The 26,664-nt window shown below is 44.5% G+C and overlaps 1 protein-coding gene across 1 annotated transcript; it reads right to left on the bottom strand.

The window, feature by feature from the left end:
- LOC146857202 (uncharacterized) lies at window positions 1–26,664 on the bottom strand. The gene is made up of 6 exons (XM_085646808.1): window positions 26,289–26,664; window positions 22,491–22,580; window positions 13,611–13,670; window positions 12,633–12,794; window positions 3,052–3,179; window positions 1–372 (listed from the first exon to the last, which is right to left on the bottom strand). The coding sequence occupies exons 1-5, from the start codon at window positions 26,575–26,577 to the stop codon at window positions 3,076–3,078; spliced, it is 705 nt and encodes a 234-aa protein (XP_085502934.1). The 5' UTR covers window positions 26,578–26,664; the 3' UTR covers window positions 1–372; window positions 3,052–3,075.

The following is a 26,664-nucleotide window of genomic DNA, read 5'->3' as shown; positions in this document are numbered from 1 at the left end:
TTTATTGGTGGTTGTAATGATTTAATTGACAATTCCATAAAATGATTACATTAAGTAAAGACAAACTTAAGCTTAAAGTCTACAGACCTGATTTAATGTCAGTGGTAATGAGAAGTCCTCCAATCTCTAGGGGAAGGCAAAACTTCAGGCAGGATTTCCGTAACAATATGGTTCTTATGATGGAGACATTGCAAAGGTTTTTATATTACTACACTTCCAAAGTAGGCCCTGTGTTAAGACATTCCAAGGCTGTGAATTAACCGAGTTCCTCTTTTCAATGACTGATTGTCCAGCTGCTTACTGCTGTGAAGTTTGTTCCATCAGATTTTCCCTTTAGGGTGCCAGGGTTTGTCTTGTGATTGCTCAACCATCCTAGAAAAGATGGGAATCAGTGAGGACAATCATCCAGCATATATTAGATTAAGAGCAAAATAAGTATGAATTTATACTCCTCATGTATAAAGATATTGTATATTACAACAATATTAAGATTAACAGGTTCAAAACCCATATGCAGGATGGAATATGTCCTTGAGCACTTTCGCCACAGACTCTCTGACTCGGCTCCTGTCAATAACTCCCTGTGATTACCCTCCCTCTTGGGTAACAGAACCTAAATATTTGGTAATACTACTACAAAAACTTATTCAGTTTAAATAAAACATTTTGGATATATTTTACAAGTTAATACTAATGAGTGTATGCATGTCGAAGGGTCACATAGCCCTTCCTTAAAAAAGGATAGGTAAAATGTACAAATTCCAAATTCAATTAACTCTTTGAATGTGTAAAATGAAGATTTATATAGTGCAACAGCGAGCTCAAGTGGTATCCCAGGAGACTAATATTATTCGCACAGCGTTAGATGTAAGCATATCTCATTCCTTCGAAAAAACGTAATGTAACATTAAAAGCCTTCCTGGCCACATGTCCCTCCTGGGATCTATGAGGTCCCCAGGGTAAACAGCATTTAGTTTGCATGCTAAACAACGCATGCCATAACAACGCAATTGTTACAACGACCGCATTGTTATTTCGCATACCTTTACAACGCAAGGGGGCAGAAGGTGTAGGATTTAAAATCCAACACCTTCCCTAGTGTCCACAAAGACTGGAGTTGGAATAGTAAATTATACTATTTCATCATCTAGCGACCCCTAAAAGCAAGTCGTTGTTCCGTCTTGCGTTGTAACGGTATGCGAAATAACAACGCAGTCGTTGTAACGACCGCGTTGTTATGGCATGCGTTGTAAACGCATGCCATAACCACTCATCCCCAGGTTTGGGTGCTCTTCCCTGTTAATCTGAGGGACATGAGGACCAGTAGGCCTAAAGCATAATATGAGCCATGGATGAAAGGGTGATGCGTGGTGCATGCAGTGTCCCATGAGCTCCAATCCATGCAGGTCTTTGTTACCCCATTGATTTTTTGGGCAGTTTGGAGTCGGCTTCAGTCGTTTACAAATGAACACATACCAACATTTGATGTACAAGGTGCTTTATTGTGGGTAAATAAAAAAGGCATCAGTGCCACTTTGAAGAGGGCAAATCAAGAAATAGTTTCCAAAGAGATGGAGGCCACCCAGAACTTTTAGAACCAACATTCTTCAGACATATATAAGCCCTTATTTGGTGATTCGCAGGCACACGAGGCCCTGACAGTTTCTTCACCTGCGAGGTTAAGGAGAGTGGGATTGGTCCTCATTCCCTGTTCCATGAGATCTACTCACAGTCGGTGACGAAAGCTTTCCAAGTCTTAGATGCTTCCCTCGTAGCCCTTATCCTACCAGAGTAACAGCAACATCACTGGATGGACGATGCCTTGTCTTCGACAACTTACCCTCTCTCACCACATCATTAAGGTACATACTGAGGAATGTATGCATTGTGTAGTTTTGTACAAAGCTGAAATAGACAGTCATGACTCATTTGCTACAATAATGCCCAGGATTAATGTCGTCTTCACACCAGCATCCACCCAGCATGAAGTTTGGAACTGTCTGGTGTCCAGACCTATCTGCCGGGTTTGTGGCCTCAATGTGGTGACTCAAGATGTTTGCCCATTTACTTGGCCATGACACCCCCAATCCATGTAGCATCCACTAAGGGGTGAAGGGTTAAGACCCCCAAGGGGAACACTAGCCAGTGTCTCAGGATGAAGCTGGGATGTTTAATCCCAACTTTTTGACGACCCCTGTGTCGTTTTCCTGTCTCCTCCGTGCTAGGACACTTCGCAGGCAGGGCCTATCCATGAATACTTCTGCGAGGAGGCTAAAGCACCAGCTGTCCTGTCATCTTTCTTTCCAACAGACACTTAGCTTCCAAATGACCCACTGAACATGAGCGTCCAATCACTGGTCGCCAGGGAAACCTCCAGTTATCCCGCCCCTATTAAGCGGTTTGTAGCACTGACACCTAAGGGAGCCAACCAGAGCATGCACAGGTCAATAACCTTCATCATATGTAAAGCCACACTGTTACCAAGTCATAACATTCACCGGACCAACTTATACATATCATTCGACAAGAAGCTTTAGCGGACCCTCACTATGGCTTTGCTGTGACCTATAATTTGAAGAGCTATACCCTGTATCCATGGATGGGGTTAGTGGTGAGCCTTTGGTAAGCCAACGATCCTTGAGCTTCCACCATCACAGGCTACAAAGAACGCCACTGTGCGTCTCTGACAACTGTCCAAGGCTTTAGACTTTCTTCAGGCCCTAATTTCTAATACCATCAGCTTTAAAGCCGATGCCACAGGCCGTGCTCCTGGGTGGTAAGTAACTAGCGAGAAATGATTGCAAAAGGTTACGTTAGTGCAATGAAATACAATATCATTACACAAACGTGTAAATAGTTGTGTTACAATAAACCCAGCCCATACATGTTCGAATGATGCGCCATATACAACATTATCCAGAATGTGCACTTGAGAAAGATCTTATGGCTTCTGATGACAACTGACTAGAATGCAAGAGTAAAAGATGCAGTGTCACACAGCCCACTGGCATGCTTCGAATTTCCACACGGGTTGACCCATTGCAGAATTACCTTGTGAAGAGTAAGATAGGCAACTTAGTTTTTCTCCGTCTTGTCCGACTTGCTTGTGACCTTATCATACACATATCCAGCAACAGCACCGACAGTAGCACCAACGTAGGCCCCTCCAGTTGTTGCTCCTGAAACAAAATGGATTCTCTCATCAAAGAAGCACTAAAGGGCACTGGAGCAAGTGACGTGTGTTGGTGGAAGAGTTGATGTCATACAAAACTGAACTAATAAGGGGTGGTGGTGAACAGCACTGATTTAAAAAGGAGCTGTTTGTCACAGTACTTACATATTTGGGAAAGGTTCAGCCAAATCCAGGTGCCCTACTAGAACAAGCATTAGCAAAGCCAAAATGTTTCGCCTTTGTAACCAGAGTGGCAATCTGTTGGCTTTGCCAATGTTTATCTGTAAAGAACTGTTTAAAACAATGTAAAAGAAAAAAACTTTTAAATACTGGAGAAGGGGGGCGTGACCAAGATAGCGGACGATTAGGATGTGCCTGCTCGCCGCTCCGGTCCTTCGCCTAGGCCCTGGCCCTACAGCTACGTACGGCGAGCCCCGGACGACATACCTGGTTCTCTGATGGACTGGCGAACACTTCAGGGGCATCCTGGGCACGAGAGTGGAGCTGCGCCGTAGTGCGTTCCCCAAGACCGGGGCTCCTTGATCTCTGTTGCGAGGCTGGCGTGCTCCATAGCTGACAACGAGCAGGCGCGCCTCATGGCCGATTTTCACTCCGGGAGTGCCCCCCCCCGCAGCGGTGCCTTGAGGCAGTTCAGGCGGTAATCGGCAGTGACGCCCTTCATCCTCCATTCTGGGGGTGTCTATCCCCGCGGAGGGAAGACTACTGACGGTGTGCCTCCCACTTTGCAGAGAGAGTGGAGCAGCCCTGGGCCCTGTGTTTGCCGGGAGAGTCTGGACTGCGAGTGTGGGTGCAGGTGAGCCCGATGTTGGAGACCCCGGGGCATTGCTAACCTTCCATGCCCCGCACTCTCACTGTGTGACTCGGGTGGCGCCACACCTTTTCCCTGGACTCTGCTTCGCTACACGAGGTGGGCCACGAGATCTCCCAGAGACCAGGATCTGCCCGCCGGCAACACCTGTGGACAGTAGGCCTGAGCGACCATCTTGGAGGCCTGGCAGCAGGGAGTCTTGGATCACGTTCCCGGATAGGCCCGGACGCCTCAGCGGGTGTTCCCCACCCCCCCCCCCCTCACTGATGCATCATTCACAGGTCCGCACTGCAGAGGGATGGGCTGGATACTGCTGGGAGCGACTGTCCTGGGCGAGGGGGCAAGCACCCTGGGAGAGGTGAGCGGTGATCGTGGATCCTGCAGAGGGGTTCTTGCCTAGCTTGTTGGAGGGTGTGCGGCGAGACAAGCATTCACCATGCCGTGGGACCTGGCTTCGAGGTGCTGCCTGGTAGGGGAAGGGAGCAGTGGTGCACATTTCTGGGCCTCCTTACACAGCGAGGTTTTGGGCTGCTTTGATATTGGAGGCTGGCCCTTACGACATTCCCTCTGCACCAGCCCAAGCGCTGCTCCGCTTTTTGGGGGGATCAATATGATTACAGGTGGCCACTGGTCCTGAGAGCAGCCCTTGGGAGGCGAGTGCTTTGAGGTGGTCACCCTAGGGAGCTGGTGGCGGCGTACTGCGGCCTTCAGATCTTCAGGTCTTTTCGTGGCTCCTGCTGCAGCAGTGCCTGCGCCCCTGATACCTGTGCTCGCTGCGGACGGCGATCCCTCCGGACTATGGCGAACCTCAAGAATAGGAAGGAGCAGTCTGTTAAGGATCTTCTTGTCAAGGCGGGTGCTTGTGAGGCTGAGGTGGCGCCTCCACCGGGAGAACATCCTGCAGAGCGGGACCAGAACGATGCGGAGGGCCCGGTCACTCGCAGTGTCCTTGAGTCTCTCTTCACCACACTCACCGGGGAATTCCACACGTTAAAGATGGAGATCTCCTTGGAGCTCCGCGAAATCCGTAGAGACATTGACTCGGTGGGCGAGAGAGTGGACACTCAGGAGACGCAGGCATCAGCGAGGGACAACGAGATTGCCCAGCTTCAGCAGGAAGTTCTCAGTCTTCAAGATCAGCATTTGGACCTTCAGGCCCACGCAGAGGAACTCGAGAACCGATCCCGGCGGAACAACATCAGGATCCGGGCGGTTCCTCAGGGCATTGAGGGTCAGGATATCGAATCATTCGTTGTGGAGCTCTTTCGGCATATCTTGGGTGCCTCCCCAGAACAACGGATTAAGCTGGACCGGACCCATCGGGTCAGACCTCGGTGGCTGGCGACTGCTCCCCCCAGACATTTTAACATGCGTCCATGATTTTCAACTCAAAGAAAAGATCCTGCCGGAAGCATGGGCCAACCACTCCATAGAGTTTTGTTCAGCTGAACCTCTCCTCTTCCAGGACTTAGCCGCCTCCACTCTACAGAAATGGCAAATGTTTATGCCTGTCGTGGCTTTCCTGTGCTCCAAGGGCATTCCCTACTCCTGGGGCCAAACTTTCAGGATTGTCTTTAAGTGGGAAGGCAAGTTGCGCCAAATCCGTTCCCTACAGGAGGCCGCATCGCTCTTGGGGTTGTCCGAGTAGGACGTAGCAGCCCCAGCACGTGAGGATGCTGGTGATCGGTGCCGGGGACCTGGCAGGTGGAAGCGAGTGGGGAATACTTCTCTGCTCCTGCGGCCCGACCCGGACACCATGGAGAAGGAACGTAAGGCGGTGATTGCAACCCTGGCGGAGGATTTGGCTGCAGCGGACTGAAAACGACACAGACCTGATGCTACAGGGGCGAGTTATTAAGGGGTCTCTCTTGGCCTTTTAGGCTGGGTCTGGGATGGGATTGGGTCGGCAGGGGGTTCCTGCTGGACATCCCACGCCACCCCATGGGGTTGTTCACCAGGACACTTATGGACTGTTCCAGTTCCAGTTTAGTTGGGTTTGTTTTGTTGTTTGGGAATGGGGTCCTCTCCTCCTTCTTCTGCGCTTGAATACCATGTTGATTCATGGGATGCGGTGGGCTTTGAGGTCTCTTGGCGGGCCCTTCCTCTCCAGCCTCTTCATGGGCATTTTTGATAAATTCTCTTGCGATGGCTTCAGTTAAAATCCTGTGACTCAATGTCAAGGGCCTTAATAGCCCCACTAAGAGGCGGGCATTATTGTCCTTTCTGGGAAACTCAGATGCCCATATTTGTCTTCTCCAAGAAACACACCTTCTTTCTCACGATACACAAAGGCTGTGGTCCAGAGCATTCCCTCACCAACTGTTTTCCTCCCAGTCCACAAAGATGGCGGGGGTGGCAATCCTAGTAGCTGTGGGGTTTCAGGGCACCATAGGTCTCAAGCGGACTGAGTTCAGGGGTTGACTAATAGCTTATACCTTCACAGTAGGACCACATATCTTCACGGTGGCCTCAGTGTACGTCCCTAATGAAGTGCAGGAGAGGTTCTTACAGGAAGCGATCCAGGAGCTAGTGAGTCTCCCTGACAGGTCCGTAATTATGGGGGGGACTTCAATTTGGTTTTTGACAATGAGATGGATGGAAGCGCCTGCTCACGGACACAGGGCTTCCTTCTGGAGGACCCATCACCCGCCATCCAGGGAATATACCTTCTACTTGCATTCCCACAAAACGTATGCTAGAATTGTCTATATCTTAACATCTGATACACTTACACAACAGTTTCAGAATGCAGAGATTCTTCTGTGCCCTTTATCTGACCACTCCGCGGTGCGGGTGGCACTATCCCAGCCGTACGGCTATCCCCCCCGTCGGCTTTGGCATATTCAAGAAACACTGCTGTAACGCCCCTCTGTGGTTCAGCAGATCAAAGACACAATAACTGACTATTTGGCGAATAACAACATGACTTGATGGCGACCCTGTGGGATGCCTTAAAGGTGAATGTCAAAGGGGAATTTTTGGGGATCTCGGCGGCGGGCAATAGGCTTAGAAGGGAGAAATGGGAACAACTCTCGAATGCAATTATAAATCTAGAGAGCATTCACAAGAGAACGGGTACTACGAGGGTCTGGAAACAACTTAATGCGGCGAGGGCTCATTTAGCCGGGCTGGACATGGACAGGGCCATATATGCCGCCCTTCGGCTTCGGCATGCCTTCTGTGTGGGGGGGATAGGTGCGGGAGACTGTTGGCCAATAGGCTATGCACTCAGAGACAGGCATCTCACATCTCCGGAGTCATAGACTCACAGGGCCAGGTACAGACCACGGACCAAGGGATAGCTGCAACCTTCCGACAATTTTATGAGACACTTTACGGAGCTCAGGGTATCCCTGCGGGGGGTCCAGCCCAATTTCTGGAAGGGGTGGCTACAGCCAAGTTTGTCCCAAGTCAGGTACAGGAGCTGGAGGCCCCTATCCGGCTTGAGGAGGTAGTTTCGGCCATATCTAAATTGAAGCCTCATAAATCTCCGGGCCCGGACTGCTTCTCTTCCGCCTTTTTTAGGACCTTTTGTTTGCTCCTGGCTCAGTTGCTTGTGAGGGTATACAACTCCATCTGGGCTTTCAGCCCTCTCCCATCCTCGATGCTGGAAGAGTTTGTTACTGTGATTCCTAAACCCGGCAGAGATGCACAGCTTTGTGCTTCCTACCGCCAGATTTCCCTCCTTAACACTGTCTTAAAGATTTTTACTGGGATTCTGGCTCAGCGTCTTTCCCCCCCACCTGCCCAGATTGATAGACACGGACCAATCCGGCTTTGTCCCTGGGTGTCAATGCTCCGACAACACAAAATGACTTTTACACTTAATAGATCGGTCCGAATGCTTTTCTGCTGAGCGCATGATTTTCTCAGTCAACGCCGAAAAAGGCATTTGACAGAGTCCACTGGCCATACCTCGCTGAGACCTTAGCCCACTTTGGCCTGCCTCAGCGCTATATTTCCTGGGTGCCTAGCAGCTATTCGAACCCTACAGCCTCGGTGAGGGCAAAAGGGCTCTTCTCGAAGGCCTTTAACATCCGACGAGGAACAAGACAGGGGTGCCCTATGTCACCCCTTCTGTTCGCCTTATATACGAAGCCTCTGGCTCAACATGTCAGGGATGACCCCTCCATTGTGGGGGTGCAATTTGGGGGGACGAGGCATAAAATCGGCCTATATACTGATGATGTGGTGGCCACGCTGGAGAAGCCTGGGGAATCTCTCCCTGCCCTGCTGGCGGAGCTCGACCAGTTCTCCTCGGTGACGAGCTTCAAGATTAACGTGCACAAGTCTCAGGCCTTTAATCTATCTCTGCGCCCTGACACCCTGGCCTTGTTACAGCGGTCCTATAGAATTCAGTGGGCATCGGGTACAATTCCATACCTGGGCTTGCAGCTTTCCGCTGACATTCAGACGACTAATAGCATAAACTATACGAAGATACTACGTCATGTTCGGGACTGTCTTCGAAAGTGGCGGCCCTATACACTCTCATGGCTGGGTTGCATCGCAGCTATAAAGATGACCATACTTCCCAAGCTGGTCTACCTGTTTCAAACGCTTCAGCTGGCCCCCCCGTCGGGAGTCATCCTCTCCCTTCAACGAGATATAGAGCACTTCATCTGGCGCAATCAGCAACCCCGGATGCGCAGAGACCTGAGCTATAAAGACCCTGTGGACGGTGGCTTGGGTGTCCCCAACCTCCTGGCTTACTGGTGGGCAGTGCAGCTGAGAGCATTGGTCGAATGGTCTCACCCGGAATCCGAGAAGCACTGGTGGTTTATGGTCATGGTTACAGGTCTCTGGCCGGGCAGCCCCTGTGGGGTATTCCATTCCTCTCTGGCTCTGCCAGGTCCCGGAATCTGTACCTCTCCAAGGTGACCCACCCAACCCTCTTAGCATGGGACAGAGTGGCTACCTCCCGGGGACTTACAACTTTCCCATCACCACTTACACCCATAGTACACAACTTAGACTTCACCCTGGGGCCGGACTCGGTGGGATTCTCACATTGGGCCATGGAAGGCCAACGCTCTATAGGGCACTTTTTCGACATAGCAGGTCCCCGGTCTTTCTTGGACTTTCGGCGGGACCAGGCCATTCCTGAAATGGACGGCTCCGTTTTTTACAGATACGTCATTGGGTGATGCACCCTGAGGTGCCGGAAGGAGCGGCTCTGCACCTCACCTCCTTTGGGAAGTGGCTCCTTACGAGACACACCGATGCCCACTTGACAACAGACTTGTATAAATTCGTCAAGGACGCTCCTAGAAACGGGAAGTCGCCTTGCCAGCTGTGCTGGGAAGGGGAACGGGGACGTGCGCTGACACAGAAAGAATGGTCTGATATCTACTACAGGGCTAGACACACTGCCTGAAATGTGACATCCATTGAAACGGCCACAAAAATCGTCACCTATTGGTATTTGACTCCTCCACAAAGGAAACCCTTCTCGCAGTCCTCACTGTTGGAGGGCGTGTGGCTCTCTGGGCACTCTCACTCACCTCCTAAGGGATTGTCCCTTGCTGTCGGGATACTGGGCACAAATCCTAGAAGACATCGACTCCGACTTCGACACTGAGATCCCTCGCTTCCCAGCGTATGTTCTTCTGGGCCTTCCCAACCCGCTCATCTTTCCACTCAGGTCTCGAAGGGGTCGGCAGATGGCGCTAGCTTTAGGGGCTGCCCTACAAAATATCCTCTCCTGCTGGGGTACTCCGAAGGCACCAACCTACCTGGGCTGGCTACACAGGCTTTGAGGAATCATTGGGATGAAAACAATCTCACTCTCACTCACGCACCCAGGTGCCACCTTCCATGACCTGTGGAAAACATTCCCCTCTCTGCCGACTACAGAGTTCACAGAGCTCACCTGCCCTAAGTATATGAGGCTCTTACGACTCGCGGTTCCACTCACAAGTGTAGACACGGACGCTCCTGCAAACCATTAGAATCACGCCATTGGGAAATCTTGCAGTGTGTTCTTTGGTCACTCACTGTTTTGCTTTGTAGAGCTTGAAGGTTGGAGAGGAAGGGGGAGAGGGTGGGACTTTGGGTATTCTGTTATGGTTCATCGCCCATCGAGATGGCCCTCCTGTTGGTCCTCGGTATCATGATCATTGCTTGTGCTGGGCTTATAAGTGGATTTATGTTCTTAAAAGCCAATAAAAGAAATCTAAGCAAAAATACTGGAGAAAAAAAGCAAACACATTTTATGGTATCTCTAATCTGGTCATTGAATTGAATGTTTTCAGTCTTTATATATGGAGTGGTTTATTTTTTAAATACTTTTCACTCAAGAAAATCTGAATAGAATTTTATTGAAAATAGAGAAAGTGTCAGAATGTATAGGGAAACACTTCAATGCCTAATTTAGGGCCTGATTTGGAGTCTGGCATACGGGTTACTCTGACACAAATGTGACAGACATCCCATCCGCCGTATTAGTGCATTATATCCAAGACTCCCAGTTTCAAGGTTTCACTAATATTTACAGAAAAATAAAGACAATAAACAATATGTTTCCTTTTGGTATTTATTTTTAGAGGCAGAAAAATACAAATCATTGGGCATCTTTGGAGCGACTTTCCATGTTGTTATTCATGAATTCCAGGTCAACAGTTGAGCAGATTGACAGCATTAGGATTTCAAAAAACTGGTTGAGATTTCCTTAAATCAATGCTTATCTCAACATATATTTATTGTATAATGCAAATAATTACATATAGGTGTATTGTTTTATCATATTTGGCAGTTCAATGTGTTAAAACCTGAAGGACATCAAAGTATGAATGCATATTTATTAGTTAAATAAATGTGTAAATATACAGGTTCCAACTTAATTTATTCACAAAACAGTAAATAGATATGCACAAATACTAATAAGATGGCCAAAAAATAAATATGGATAATTTCAGACCGAAACATTCAAAACATAAATACCATAAAACTAGGAGCCATAATTATATCAAATGGCACATGTAATATGGCAGATGGGATATCTGTCACGTTTGTAAGAGAGTAACCCGTCTGCCGAACTCTAAATTAGTTTGCTCCCAATCCAGACATTTGGTTGTCTGCAGAAGCCTATAGAACAGGTTTATGGGCCTCAAGGAGAAGAATGATGTTAAGCACACCTTCTGCCGTAGACACCAGCTAAATGAGTGCAGCAGTTAGGATAGGATAACATTTATAGAGAGCACTAAAATCCGAAGATGCCAAAGCGCTATAGCTAAGATGAATCAGCAAGAGCAGCACAGCTATGAATCCATGTTTCTGAGATGAGAAGAGCCAGGTTTTCAGATGTTTTTTAAAGGACATAACATAATCTGCTTCTGAGATATAGGTAGGCAGAGTGTTCCACATTTTGGCGGGTGGTACCGAAAAGGAGCACCCACCCCATCTAGTCTTCTAGAATCTGGGGATCCTATGTTTTTTACAGCATGAGGATCTAAGTGGTCTGCCAGGAGTGTACCAATGAAAAAGAGCATTTATTTGGATGGAGCCCTTGTGATGAAGAGCTTTAAAAACTAAGCACAAGGCCATGAAAGAAATTTGCCTCTTGACAGGGAGCCAATGAAGGGAACAAATCCCGTCGTAAAAGGAGTGCCGTTTGGAAATGTTCAGAATAAGGCGAGCCTCCGTATTCTGTACAGCCTGAAGTTTATTCAGCGAAGAACTATTGATGCTAAGGTAAAGTGCATTATCGTAGTTGAACCCTGAGGTGACAAGGGCGATAGTGACTGTCTGGTGCAATTCTGATGGAATGTAAGGAAAGATCTTTTTCATGGTCCTAATGCTGTAAAAACAAGTGATGATAATGCGACTGACCTGTGCATCAAAACTCAAAGTATTATCAAAGATGACCCCGAGGTTTTTAGCTGACTTGAAGGGGGTGGGGAGAGTTCCGCAGACATCTGGACACCAGGTGTTTGACCAAATGGAGTTTTGAGAGCCAAACACAATCTCTTCAGTCTTGCCTGCATTAATCTTCAGGGAATTGTCCTTCATCCAGCAGATAATGCTGGACATGCACTGGTTGAACCTTCCCACCACCAAAGGCAGGTCGTTCAAAATAGATACAATGATTTGAGTATTATCTGCATATGACAGCACTTAAAACCCAAATGAACACACCAGATCAGCCAGAGGGGCCACAGTTGGCCTTTCCCCAAGAAATATAAAGGCCTGTGTGTGACAAAGTTTGTACTTTCCTTCAACAGGATACAAGGGAAAGTCTACTATTCAGCTATCGCCCAGCAAAAATATCCCTGTTGCTATGCTTTACAAACAAGATGGGAGGGGTAGGGAGTAACACAGCATGTGGGTCCAGTATTTGAAGTGGAAAGCAGCAGACAGAGTAACACATGGACTCTCAAGGATTGCTGAATGAAAGAGAAAAAAGTATTTTCCTATATATGAGCAGTTATAGGATACAAGTCTGCTATTCAATAAGAGTGTAAAGAAGGTATGCACCAGAGGAGGGGAGAAGCACACACAAGAAGTTGAAGGCAAGACTTCTAATAAGAAACATGCAAATGATAGTAACCGTAGAGCCATGGTAAGCTCTCAAATCTGACTGAGGGTGCCTCATTTTAGAGATTCCACCAGTTCACACCGTGCTTCTCTTACCTGCGCTCTGCAGGATGGCGACAACTGATCCAGCCGGCACTCCACCACCGCAGGCGATAGCTGTTGACTGCATCATTGCTGCTCCCAAAGACCCAGTTGTTATACCAGCTGCTGTAAAACCAGCTGCAGCCAATACAGCAGGGGCAGCAACAGTAGCAATCCCTGTGCAGAGGAAGAGACAGAGGCCAATGTTACACGAGAAACAACCTCACTCACCTTTACAATGAACTATACCAAAGTACTCAATTTCCCCATTATTCCAGGCTAAAAAAGGAACCGCTTGTAAATCTAGCTCACCGCTGACCTACAGTCCCTCTGCACATTCATTCCACTAATATTACCAACAAACCTGGAACTACCAATGCACTGCAGTCTTCCTCTACAGAACCGGCGCTAGAAAGGTGGAAGTTAGAGGGTATTTGTGTTTAAATAGAGAAGGAACAATTATACATCACCTCTATCTCCATTGCTATAAGTGTTTATTAGCTTTGTTCTAAGGATAAAGCTTTGGCACAAAATACAGACGTTTTCCCACCCTGTGGCCTTTGTCTTGAAGTTCCACCATTTGATTGTTTCTCCTTGTCATCTGTGATCCCCTGGTGCCGGGATCACTACCTGCAAAAAGAGAACATGGCGCTTTGTGGACTTCGAGGCTCCCTAGTCCTTCTGCTGCTCCTAGGCCTTGTTGTCTTATTTCACCATCTCGTCCTTCAGTAGCTGAGTCTTCCTTACACATGAATCCCCTTCAGGCGCCTACAGCTACCCCCACTGGTCTCACACTCTGGTTACCTGACACCCTAGGATCTGCACCCTTAGACATGGCCAGTGTCTTGTCACTCAAAATGTAGATGACCATATGAATATTAAAATGCTACATAAACCACCAACCTGTTGCCTCTTGGTGCCCCCATTATGCTGCGTTGGCCTGGAACGCCATGACAGGATGCTTGCAGAAAGGGAATAGGGGTAATACCTTACCTGCACCCACGGCGACGTAAGCAAGCGAAGACCAAGACCAACTGCTTTCATCCTTTGACGCTAAAAACGAAACACAGAAAAATACTTGCTCATGACTGAAAACTGTAATTTTATCATCACTGTAAACTCAGGGCCTGGCCACAACTGGCCTGCTACAATCTGGGTAAAATTGCACACACCCGCTAATTTGAGACTAGACAAGGGTCGCAACAAGGCAAGTGCGAAATATGTGCATGTTGGCTACCTTGGAATGGAGAATAACATGCTAACCATGCATATTATTCCTCATATCAATGTGGGTAAATCAGTGCCTGTGCACTATGTGCTTCTGCGGTTTGCTCCAATTTTCACCTGCAGCAAATCGCAGAACCAACTACTTCTGTCTTGTTTCCCTCACTGTAATCCAGTTTTAGAAACAAATGGAAATTTGCTCCTAAAACGGCAATATGGGCTCGGTCGTGTTCAGGGCCTTAAAGATTATTTACATTGAACCTTCCTCATTAACTTCAACATATGATTTTAACGGTTTTGTGGCAAAGTCATCTCGATTTGCATATGACGTACACTTGGATTCTGCCACCTAAAGTCGCTATTGGGGATCTGGTCTTCAGTCTTGTCTCCTGAGGAGGTAATGCTTCTGGCCTGCTTATGTTAAGTTTGTATCCTGCCAGTGATGCATAATCTCCTCTTATCGACCAGACCCTAAGGACCATTTTTTTGCGGAGTTCCAAAGTCCAGGGGAACAGATGACACAGATATATCACTAGTTTGCTATTTGTCACGGAAAACCTCTTCCCTGATTTGTTCCTAAATTTCAGGGTATGCTTGTCTCCCATCTTGCTGCTTCTACACCATTGTTCACCAGAATGCCAATCAGCTCCTCCCACTTCCTGTCCAGTCTCCTCGGACCACAAGTAGTGTCTATTGTCTCATCTCAACAGGGGGCCTAGGCAAACTCTATGGCGCTGGGTCAAGTGCCTTAAAAATACACGGCACTGCACATTTCTGTCCGCCGTTCAGCGTGTTCCAGTTAACTCGAGCACATGCAACTTTACATTCCAGAGCTAGCCCGTGGCTCAGCAGCTAAACTTGCCGGTTTATTTATTTCTTTTTGTGATTTTATGTAGCACAGACATGGCCCAGGGGCATTATAGAGCTATGCAAGAGTACAATTACAAACAATCATCACAGGAATATATTTGAGATACATCACAGGAAAAGAGAAAAAACTGGCATTTGAGAATGTGTGCCAGATCATAGATTTACAGAGTTGCGTTGTCTGAACAGAAACAACGTCCCCACTGTGCACTGCCTGGGGTGATCACCCTCTAGCAACTTTCTCTGAATAGTTAAAAGTCAAACAACAAATTGCAGGCGATTAGTACCTTAATTCCATTTTATTGGCAACGTTGTGTTGCATCACACTTACGTTTTTTTTTCATACATATAAAACATCTGTCTTCTTTAAGAATCACGTTTTAGGAATCCCTTTTTGAATCACTCTTTATAAATCCCAATGCATTTCAGGACAGTGTCCTTCATCAGGGGTAACTTTCTAGAAAAATAGTCAAATGTCACAATATTCAATAATGCAAAAGGCGCAATAATCGCAACTTGAAATTACATGATTGTAGGATGATGGAAAGTAGAAAAGTGCAGTAGTTCTGGCTTTACTTAATCAAATCTCAATGATGTGAAAGAGGAAACACCATCTGTGCACAAGCAGTCCGAGGTGAAAACTCAGAAGGAAATAGTAACTTTAAGCATTTACATGCCTGTGCTCATATAAAAAATCCAAACATATTCATGCAACCGTTTGAAGGTTGGCAAGGTGAGAGGTCCCTTATCTAATTACTTGCAATAATGCTGGTGAAAATCTTGCATTTATCATGCATTTGTGTAGAGAAGAGTAACCACGAAATGAACGTGGTCCGTGCTTAACGGATCAGTGAATCATGGCGTGTCTTTTAGTTCAGTTTATGTGCCCCGCGTTATTTTCTTCAAGTGCAACACATACGGTGTGTTCACATTTAATCCCTATATATTTTTGGTGCCCCGCGACCGCAACTTAGATCTAGTGCTAGTACTACATGTTGTGTATATCAAGAAATGAAAAGTGTAGCAACTTCTGCTTCGTGTTTTAATCCATGCATAACATTTGGTGCTCGACGAATTACTCAACTACCCCTCTTTCGTACAATGCTAAACTGAACTGTATATACATAAACTCCCGGTGTGAACCCACGTAGTGGATAAGGTATATCGGTGTGCAGATTGTTAAACACGTACTGTCTCGTTTAGTCATGATCTGCATATCGGTCTTCTGACTGCTTCAATGCAAAGCGCGATTCCCGCACGTGAAGATAAAGGAGCTCAGACAGTGAAAAAGGCCTGAGTGCAAGTGAACAACTATGTTTACGGACGCCATCTTGGAGTTTGTAGAACTTAGAATGAACAAAACTACTTCTCCTGGCTTAGCATTAGTTAAAAATTCCTCCAGGGTGAGTAAAAACATTATGTGAAATGATTGTTTCCTAGGTACAGAAACACTCAGAAGCAGCCTGTTGTTATTCATGGTAAGCAAAGGTAAGCTACACTTAAGAATAGTGGTTGCACGGTTATCAGGCGTATTTAGGAAACTTCTAAAAAATTGTTTTCGGAGCGTGTGAGAGATACCATGGAAAAGTACAAACAAGTCTCTATTAGTGTGAGAATACACAATAATGCAAATGCAGGACTGCATGACCATCAAATCATGTGTGACATGTCTTTACGATGTTTATGTGTAAGATGAATTTCTCATAGATATAAAAGTGCTCAGAAGCGACCTTTTCTTATTTATGGTGAGCAAAGGTAAACCATCTTAAAGAATAGTGGTTACACGTGTATAGGGCATAGTTAAGAGCATTCTAAAGTATTGATAAAATGTTAAAGAATTCCAGGGCATGTGAGAAATATCATGAAAAAGTGCTAACATCTCGCAAAAAGTGTGAGAATAAACAAAAGTATGAATGCATAACCATTACACCATGTGAGGCATGTCTATACAATGTCTGTTTCTTGAAATCCTGACGTCATGATCAAACTGCAAATACTACTCCATTATGTAATTACTTATGGCTGAGCATGAAAATAAATTTACAAGTAACAACTGAAGTCTGAACGTTCGTTTAATCCTTTTGGGTTGCATGCGTCTAGTTTGTTTATCCAAAATAGTTCCCGTTGCAGCAACCACTTCTTGTTGTCTCTTCCTTCTGAAATTGGCACAACTACCAACACTAAAACTGGACTGGGAACTGGACACAGTACTAACAGACATCAACAAACAATTAAACTCATATACGAAAGAGATTAACGAAAGTAAAATAAGAAAATATAAACGAGACACAATAGACTATAAATTGGGAGAGGTGTATAATGGGCAGAGATTTACGCCCGCAGAAGACAACAGAAACCATTCTGAACAAGATTTACAGATGGATAAAGTTCCACGTCCAATGAATCAATAGACAAAGGAGGACCCATGAGAGATAACACCAACAAAGAAACACGCATTTTGAACGCGGCAACAGCGTCCACCAGCACCATTCCTGATGTGCATTTTTTAGAGAGAGGCCAGAACATCAGCGTCAAACCAGGAGGGCACATGGCTACAGGAACCAAAGATCAACCGATAGCCAAATCGACGAGGAGCCAAAGAACCTAGTGATCAATATTTCTAGCTGTAAACTCACAAAATTTCAGACCAAAATGTTACAAAAATGGACTGCTTTTGTTCCTACATATCTTTCAAATGAATTTGAAATTAGATTAGTTTTTACAAATTCATGAGGAATCTACGCCTAAGACATTTCTTTGACAATGGAGTGGAATCACGATCACAAAGAAAAGAGGGATCCCTCAAGGGCCTTAGAAAGAAAAGCACTTTTGTGGCACCTACAAGCCACAAAATGTATATTCCTATGAAACCATAGTGTCAAAAGAACTAAAATAGGTGTTTAAAAAAACCCAACCCTAAAAGAACAAACCTAACTCAAAAAGAACGACAAGCGATCAATCAAGTGACAAACAATCCCACCATCAAATGCTGTAAAGCTGATAAAGGGGGAGCATTGGTCATTTTGAATACGGACTTTTACACGAAAAGTGTTGATGACCATGTACATCATAGGTCAACTTACATGAAATTAATGCAGAATCCCACTGAAGAATTTCTGAAGATATTAAAAATTATCTTAGACAAAGCATGCACCATGATGGGTACAATTACCGAGAACGACAAGAAATATCTAATACAAGATCACCCTAGAACTCCCTACTTGTACATGGCGCCGAAAATGCATAAGAATTTACAAAATCCACCATTCCGGGCAATCGTATCTACGAAGAACTCCATCCACGAACCGACAGGAAGATACTTAGATCGACACTTGAAACCCATTGTGCAGAAAATGGCCATATATCTGCGAGACACCACGGACCTCTTCAACAAAATCAGAAGCATTGAATTTGAAGAAGACAGCATGCCTACCTCATGCACAATAGACATATGCTCTTTGTACACTTCAATTCCCCACAACCAAGGAATAGATGCTGTAGAATCATTTTTAGTGAACCACAAGATTGACGACGATTTTAAGTTACTCCTGTTGGAATTATCAAATTTTTCACTTTTACACAGTTATTTCAGTTGGAAAGGCGAATACTACTTACAACTGTCGGGTAAATTGATGGGCAATTGCGCAATCCCCTGTTATGCGAACATCTTTATGCACAGGTTCGAAATTGACAACATCTTACTCAACCCAGAATGGTCGCAGAACCTATCTTTCTTATATGGAAGGAAAAAACATCGACCAATTGAACACCGTTGATGAGCACATTAAATTCACGAATACCATGAGTAACACGACCATCACATACCTAGATGTATCCATTACTATACAAGGCAGGAAACTAGAAACTGACATATTCACCAAAACAACGGACAGAAACCATTTACTTCATTATAACAGTTGCCATCAAATCGGTCTCAAAAAACATCTACCCTATTCACAGCTTTTGAAGGTGGAAAAGGATCTCATCTAAGAATGATTACTATGAAGCCAACACCAAAGAAATGGTAAAGAAATTCAGAGAAAGGAAATATCCCACAAATGTTATTAAAAAGCAGTCCAAAGAGCCAGAACAAGAGAGAGAACAGTTATTAATGACACAAAAAACGACAAAAAGACCTGTGATTGTATCGAAATACTCCACTCTGAGCCACCAAATTAAGAATATCATACTGGAACATTGGCTAATGGGATTGATTTCAAGGGACTTTTCGTGAACCCTCCACTTTTTGCTTACCAAAGAACAAGAAATTGTTAAAGAATGTTTGAATAAACCTGTGACACCCATCACCAAGATCCACAAAGGCACCACCCCGTGTTTAAATTGCAGTCACCGCAACAACATAATCAAAGGCAACATCATGACACACCTAACAAAAGGCACACCAATAAAACTCTATACCACAGCAACCTGCAACTCAAAAAATGTAGTATACTTACTAAAATACCCACAAGGTCTAGTATATGTGGGAAAAACTGAACGGAAGATCAAGACCCGGCTAACTGAACATAAGAGCAACATACGAAATTACTGAGAAAAATCACCGGTCGCAGTGCATTTTGGCAAAAATAAACACAATGTCAGTCAATTGAGATTTTTAGTGTAGGAAGTGGTGCCAATTTCAGAAGGAAGAGACAACAAGAAGTGGCTGCAGCAACAGGAACTATTTTGCATAAACAAATTAGACGCATTCAACCCTAAAGTTTAAACGAACGTTCAGACTTCAGTTGTTACTTGTAAATTTATTTTCATGCTCAGCCATAAGGAACTTCATAATGGAGCAGTATTTGCAGTTTGATCATGACGTCAGGATTTCAAGAAACAGACACTGTATAGACATACCTCATGTGGTGTAATGGTTATGCATTCGTACTTTTGTTTATTCTCCCACTTTTTGCGAGATGTTAGCACTTTTCATGAGATTTCTCACATGCTCTGAAACTCTTTAACATTTTATCAATACTTTAGAATTTTCTTAACTATGCCCTATACGCGTGTAACCGCTATTCTTTAAGAAGGTTTACCTTTGCTCACCATGAATAAGAAAAGGTCGCTTCTGAGCACTTTTATATCTATGGAAAATGTATCTCACACATAAACATCGTATAGACATGTCACACATAATTTGATGGCCATGCACTCGTGCATTTGTATTATTGTATGTTCTCACACTCTTTGAGACTTGTTTGTACTTTTCCATGGTATCTCTCACACACTCCGAAATACATTTTTTTGAAGTTTCCCAAATACACCTCATACACGCGCAATTACTATTCTTTAGTGTAGTTTTCCTTTGCTTACCATGAATAACAATAGGTTGCTTCTGTGTATTTCTGTACCTATGAAACAATCATTTCACACACGCTTTTACTATTTCACCCCTGGAGGAATTTTTAACCAACGCTAAGCCAGGAGAAGTAGTTATGTTCATTCAAAGTGCTACACACTCCAAGATGGTGCCGTAAACATAGTTTTTCACTTGCTCTCATGCCTTTTTCACTTTCTGGGCTCCTTTATCTTCACGCGCGGGACTTGCGCTTTGCATGGAAGCAGCCGGGAGACCGATATGCAGATCCTGATTAAACGAAACAGTACTTGTTTAACAATCTGCACACCGATATACTTTATCCACTACGTGGGTTCACACCGGAAGTTTATTTATATACAGTTCAGTTTAAAATTGTACAAATGAGGGGTATTTGAGTAATTCGTCGAGCACCAAATGTTATGCATGGATTAAAACACGAAGCAGAAGTTGCTACACTTTTCATTTCATGATATACACAACGTGTAGCACTAGATCTAAGTTGCGGTCGAGGGGCACCAACATTATATGGGGATTAAATCTGAACCCACCATATGTGTTGCACTTTAATAAAATAACGTGGGGAACATAAACTGAACTAAAAGACGCGCACTGATTCACTGATGCATTAAACACGAAACGCATTCATTTCGTGGTTACTTTTCTCAACACAAATGCATGATAAATGCAAGATTTTCACCAGCATTATTGCAAGTAATGAGATAAGGGACCTCTCACCTTGCCAACCTTCAAACGGTCGCATGAATATGTTTGGATTTTTTATATGAGCACAGGCATGTAAATGCTTAAAGTTACTATTTCCTTCTGAGTTTTCACCTCGGACTGCTTGTGCACAGATGGTGTTTCCTCTTTCGCATCATTGAGATTTGATTAAGTAAAGCCAGAACTACTGCACTTTTCTACCTTCTAGCATCCTACAATCATGTAATTTCAAGGTGCGGGTGATGAAGGGCACCATCACTAAATGCATTGGGATTTATAAAGAGTGATCCAGAAAGGGATTCAAAAAAAGTGATTCTTAAAGAAGACAGGTGTTGAATGAAAAAGATCTATATGTGTGATGCAACACGATGTTTCCAATAAAATGAAATTAAGGATCTAAACGCCTGCAATTTGTTGTATCACTTTTAACTATTTGGAGAAAGTCGTTAGAGGGTGATCACCCAACGGAGTGCACAGTGGGGACGTTGTTTCTGTTCAGACAACGCAACTCTGTACTTTCAATATACACGCCCAGGATCAGAGGGCGATACCCACTTGCACCCCACCTTAAGTTTCTTTTTAAAGGTAGCACAGCATGTGGTCATACATGGGGCCAGAGGAAGGGAGTTTCAAATGCTTCATGAGAATGATTGGTTCATATATTGCTCTCATTTGAAGGTGGGAACCTCGAAGAGAAGGTATTGTGCATTTCTTGAACCCTGTGTTGCGCCTGAAATTTAAACTGTTGCTGCTAAGAAGATGGGCAAAGAGGAATTCAAGGCCTTATGTGTAATACAGTAAGTTTTAAACGGAGCTCTCGCCTCAATAGAAGTCATTGGTGGGACAGCATGATAGGTGTGATGTTGTAAACTTTCTTGTGACCAGGAACAAAGCAGGCTGCAGCATGTAGAACTGTTCTGAGTAAAGCTAAGTGTGCTTTAGGGACGCCTCAAAGGAATGAGTTCATAAAGTCTACTCTAGACAAAACCAACAACTGAATGTAAGTTCTGTTCCAGAATGAGATATCTGATCCCCTTGATCAACCTTCGTTGGATCTGGTTGCTAGCCCATGGATTTGATTCGACTCTGGAGGTTGAGCTGATTGTTGTGGATTAAGCCAATCAACGTGGCATTCTGAACAATGTTGGGTTGGCACTCTAGGGCAGAAATGAATCCTATTAATTTTTGTGCAGGTAGGTTGGATTTCTTCAGAGCTATAAGAAAGAATTATATTTTTTTGAGAGTCAGGTTTAGGGTTCTGAGTTTACGTCCATGTCTGAATTCTTGTCAGAGAATTGGAGAAAGGGTAATGTCGTCTGGGAATGAGAGTTTCAGGTAGATCTGGGTATCATCAGCATACAAGTGATTGAGAGTCCCACAGTTCTTAAGGGTCTCACAAAGTGGTATAGATATGGCAACAACATTTTCCGCCAAATGATTAAGGCCTGCAGTTAAAATAGCAATCACTTCAAGAACATTATGAGGCAAAATATTTGCACGTTGCTGTTTAGTTTTCTGAAATTATTTTATTTGTCTCTATCAAATCGTTTTCAAAATGTCTATCAAACCATTTTCATAATATCCACTCTACTTCAGACCTGAATAACAAATAGGATAGGTGAAACACACAAGTAAAGATGCTAGGAGAAATGGAGATGTTCTGTGTTAACCGCAGTAAAACTGATCTCTCCCTCTAACAAATGGACAAATTATGAAAGAGTGTGAGTGGCACCTACCGACCACAAGGGAGCTGGAAGAGACGAGAAGCAGCATCACAATTGTCTTCCACTGGTTCCACATGGTGAGTGTTGGCTGCGCTCCACAACCTGTTCAGAAAAAGAAAGAACCCTCAGGATCTCCAGATGAACCCAATAGAGCCTTACAATCTGCCCTCTTACCACAACGTCCTATACATAGCCCTACAAAGTTACAAGGCAGCGTTTTCCTGAAGGAACAATGGACTTGGCCTGTGGTCCTTCACGCTCTATGGGCCCGATTCACAGAACTAACTTAAGACAAAATCCTAAACTTACTACTTTTGGTATTCACAGAAGTTAGGATTTTGTCTTAAGTTTGTCTTAAGTCTGTCTTAAGTCTGTCTTAAGTTTGTCTTAAGTCTGTCTTAAGACTGTCTTAAGTCTGTCTTAAGACTGTCTTAAGTCTGTCTTAAGTTTGTCTTAAGACAAACTTAAGACAAAATCCTAACTTCTGTGAATACCAAAAGTAGTAAGTTTAGGATTTTGTTTTAAGTTAGTTCTGTGAATCGGCCCCTCATACACTAGGAGCAGCTCCTCTCTAGGCGAGTGATGGAGGACCAGCGAGTGTAACTAGGGCACTTGAGGGGGAAATCAGACACTCAAAGGAGAACTGATCATTTGGTACTCTCCCACTGTATCACATACCTTATGTCACATGACACAAATATTAGAACCATGATATTGATTATCTACTACATCGCAAGGCAAATATGGTTAAATAGATGCTGAGTTAAGAAGAGTAAATGTGTACTTAATTTGCCTATAGAGCGGTAGGAGATGTAGTAGATGCAATACTTTTTTAGTTACCAATATGGACCATGATATAGTATCATAAAACTGCGTACTGCCATCGCTCAAAGAGCAAAAGTACAGACTATCGCCCTCTGCTGCCCTTCTACAATGAAGAAGTAAATCCTTAGTTGCACCCCTCTGCAACAGAAAGCTGCCTCCTTTGGCCAATCTTCGGTCTCTTACTCCTGGTTTAAAATAGTATAGTTGGATTTTAGGCAAAACTTTTCTTCCCATCAGATAATCACCATGCACCAAATACAAGTCCCGCCTTCAGTACTTACTCAAGGAAGTGGAATCATACGTTCCATGCAGCCGTTCCAGAAGCCAAACTCTTGTAGTCTTTGTGAGAGCTGTGTGTCAAGAGATCTGGGTGCTAAAAGATTTTATGTAGCTTTAAATTCCATAACAGTTAAAGAGATTTTGAGCAATGTAATCTCACTCTGATTCTAGAGTTTTGTATTTACCCCACAGGTTAGAACATTTGACTTGGCCCTACTCTTGGGATTTGGGGTTTTACATACACAACTCTCTCTCAGTGACCAGATTTGGAAATCGTAAGGCTAAACGATGGCACTGACCATTGATGCAGGAGGAATGCAAAGGGAAGTATACCAGACCTATAAAACAGATTAAATCTAAGAAAAACAAAAAAAGAGCAGTCCTGGAAAAGTTGTACACTTTGTTACTTTTCAGAAAGCTTTGGACTAGCCCAAAGAAGAAACGAGAGAGCTGTCAGTCTTTCCCGTGATGCACATCAGTAGCTGATTCACTCCGGTTTTCTTGCATTCTGCGACTTGTGGCCCTGTATTTATAATGGTAAAAACAAAACTACAAACACCAAAAAGCAAATGGTAAGATAAGGACTGGATGGATTTCAATGTGTGCCTATGTGGCAAAGGGGAAGATAGTAGATGGGAAATATTTGCATTTGGGGTGGGCAGAACTCATGGAATTTGACTCTGCAGAATTCCGCAGAGTTACAAACAAATTCAGTGAGATTCTGCAGAGTTCTTCCCATAAGCGGAAATAGGCACATCGCGCTACTTGCGCTGTGATTCAGCACGAACGGTACCATGCGTCGCAGAAGAGGGTGAAGCTACTCTAGCTGATTTTGCTGCCGCTCAAGTAGATTTTCCACTCGAGCAAGAGTCTTCTGATCGCGAACAGTAGCAACCGCACACGTTGGAAAAATCTTGCTGGATGTCGTCTTAGCGACCGAAAATCACACTAGGGGACGCCAAATCTGGATTGTGCCTGCCAATTTACCATTTTCGGCATGCACGCAAGAAAGAAATTCTGCCACACAGCGATTGGCGAAACTTGGCCAGAAGTCTGTGTAACATGGAGTCACCAAAATTCCCCCAATTCCGTTTGCGGAACAGAATATTTGCACTCTCTGCATACTAAAACAAAAAGATAAATATTTGAGAACCCTACTTAATACTTAATATGGTTATTGGAATTGTGCACACCTCAGCCCTCAAGCAAACATACTGATAAACTATGTGTAAGTAAATTATCCATTTCCCATTATCCATCCTATGCTGAAAAAGCCGGTGATCGTGGGCCTTGGCTAAGGGTCTCCTCAGTCTGTATATCCCCTCTTTCAAATCTGCTATGCTGCATCAATGTGGTGAGGCAGTGTTTAAAACAATCTATGTGTGTCCATGGTTTGGTGTGGGAAGAGAGGGATAGGGAAGCATGAACTGCATTTTAAGTATTGTAGTTGGGAAAGACCTCAAAAACTCAGACTCGCCTGGTAAATCCGAGGTGTTTAATTACCAGTCCATTAGAATGCAAGTTCTCAGTTTCCCATATGAAGTTTCCAGCACTTTTCTGGTGGAAAACACACAAAAGTGGGCACTGAAAAGTTGTTTTCCACATGTTATGCCCCCAAAACGCGTAATCCCTGTTATTTCCAGCCTCTAATCAATGTCCGGGTGGGCAAATAATGGGGTTTGTATTTGGGCACTCATATTGAGGACCTAATAAATGAGGGAATACCAGAGGAATCTGTAATTCCTTATCCTGTCCACTGGTAATTCACTATTTTGTCACCCAGACTTTCCAGGTGAAAGTAATAATTTCATAATTTCAAGGGGGCTGGTAGTGCGACCTTGCGTTGCCCCTGGTTTAAAGGCAAGAAGGGGCTTTCCTGCACTGACAACTGGGATGGAGGAAGGGGGAGGGGGGCAGACAGGTGAAGAAGAAACAAGCCTTCTCTCCAGAGTGTCCGCAACCTTTAAGCAACAAACGAAAAGGTGGGATGGGAGCCAGTTTAAGCTTTAATTGCCAGAATCAGATGAAGATTCATGGAGGCAACGATTTTTTTTAGAGGAGCTGTAGGGGTGTTAGAAGTTCTCGAATGCGCCTTTTTTAATGTCAAGCTACAAAAAAGGGTTGCAGTAAGAACAGTCTTACTGTCTATTTCCAAATATATAAATTCTGAAAGCTCTGTAAACACTTAAACATAATCTTTTGGCATATTTTATGGCATCTTATTTTAAATTGGATTCAACTTTTCTCATTCAGTGTGTATTCTGTGTGTTTAAAGTATGATTATCCAAGAGAGCATTCCCACCATAACACATTTCACCCAGATTAACGTCCATTTATTTTTCATTTAAGGTGTTTGCATTATATTATATAATGCAGTTACCTGTAGAAGAAAGACCAACAAAATAGTTATGGAATATTTTCTTATTTTTTGCCGTGTCTGACAGGATTACAGGTGCTCGTGAATAAAAACCGCTTATCTCCCATACCGTCATCATTGGAAGGGTGCTAACTAACATCCTTTCACTCATTTTCACCCGCCTGACGAGCAAAATGCCTCCCGTGGACTTCATTTGAAACATCCGCTTTGAATGCAGTACAGCTGTGTGACGTAGCCTGGCTCGAGGCTGGTGAGTCAGGGAAGTGGCGTAATAGGCGGCGGAAAAGAGTGCTGAAGCAGGGTATCTTGTGGCTGGAGCCACGACTCACCTCTGTAGAGGGACGGTGTAGATCCGGTCACAGCGGGCAAAGCACTAGATGCTGCGTGAGGGTGAATGTCTTTTTGTGTGTGCTTCCTTCCTCCCAGCACCCGCCTTTCCCTCGCTGGCAGGATTCTTGCATTTACCTTCCGTGCCCGAGCGATAGGTTTCGTTTCTCCGCTGCTCACTGTCGTTGACTTTTTCAAAATCATTTCCTTTACGTCATAGACGAGTCTTTCACATTTGGTATTTTTAGCATTTATTGTCTTGGTATGGGTACGTGGCCTCCCAATTTTCATTGTGCGTGTGTGTGTGTGTGTGTGTGGGGGGGGGGGGGGTATTGGGGAGGTCTGAGGGAGGGACGGGATAGCTCTCGCCTGGCGCTT

The sequence above is a fragment of the Triturus cristatus genome, chromosome 3_2 (genome assembly GCF_964204655.1).
Source record: "Triturus cristatus chromosome 3_2, aTriCri1.1, whole genome shotgun sequence".
In the NCBI taxonomy this organism is placed as follows: Eukaryota; Metazoa; Chordata; class Amphibia; order Caudata; family Salamandridae; genus Triturus; species Triturus cristatus.
Note: the sequence above shows the minus strand (reverse complement) of the source record. Positions and strands in the feature narration are given on the sequence as shown.

What these genes read in the sequence shown, in the direction of transcription:
- LOC146857202 (XM_085646808.1), bottom strand. Translation starts at nt 26,577, where the DNA reads ATGAAAATTGGGAGGCCACGTACCCATACCAAGACAATAAATGCTAAA. An exon ending in TACACCGTCCCTCTACAGAG is followed by an intron (nt 22,581 to 26,288) that starts GTGAGTCGTGGC and finishes TTTTCTGAACAG; the next exon opens with GTTGTGGAGCGCAGCCAACA. An exon ending in TTACGTCGCCGTGGGTGCAG is followed by an intron (nt 12,795 to 13,610) that starts GTAAGGTATTAC and finishes TCCTCTGCACAG; the next exon opens with GGATTGCTACTGTTGCTGCC.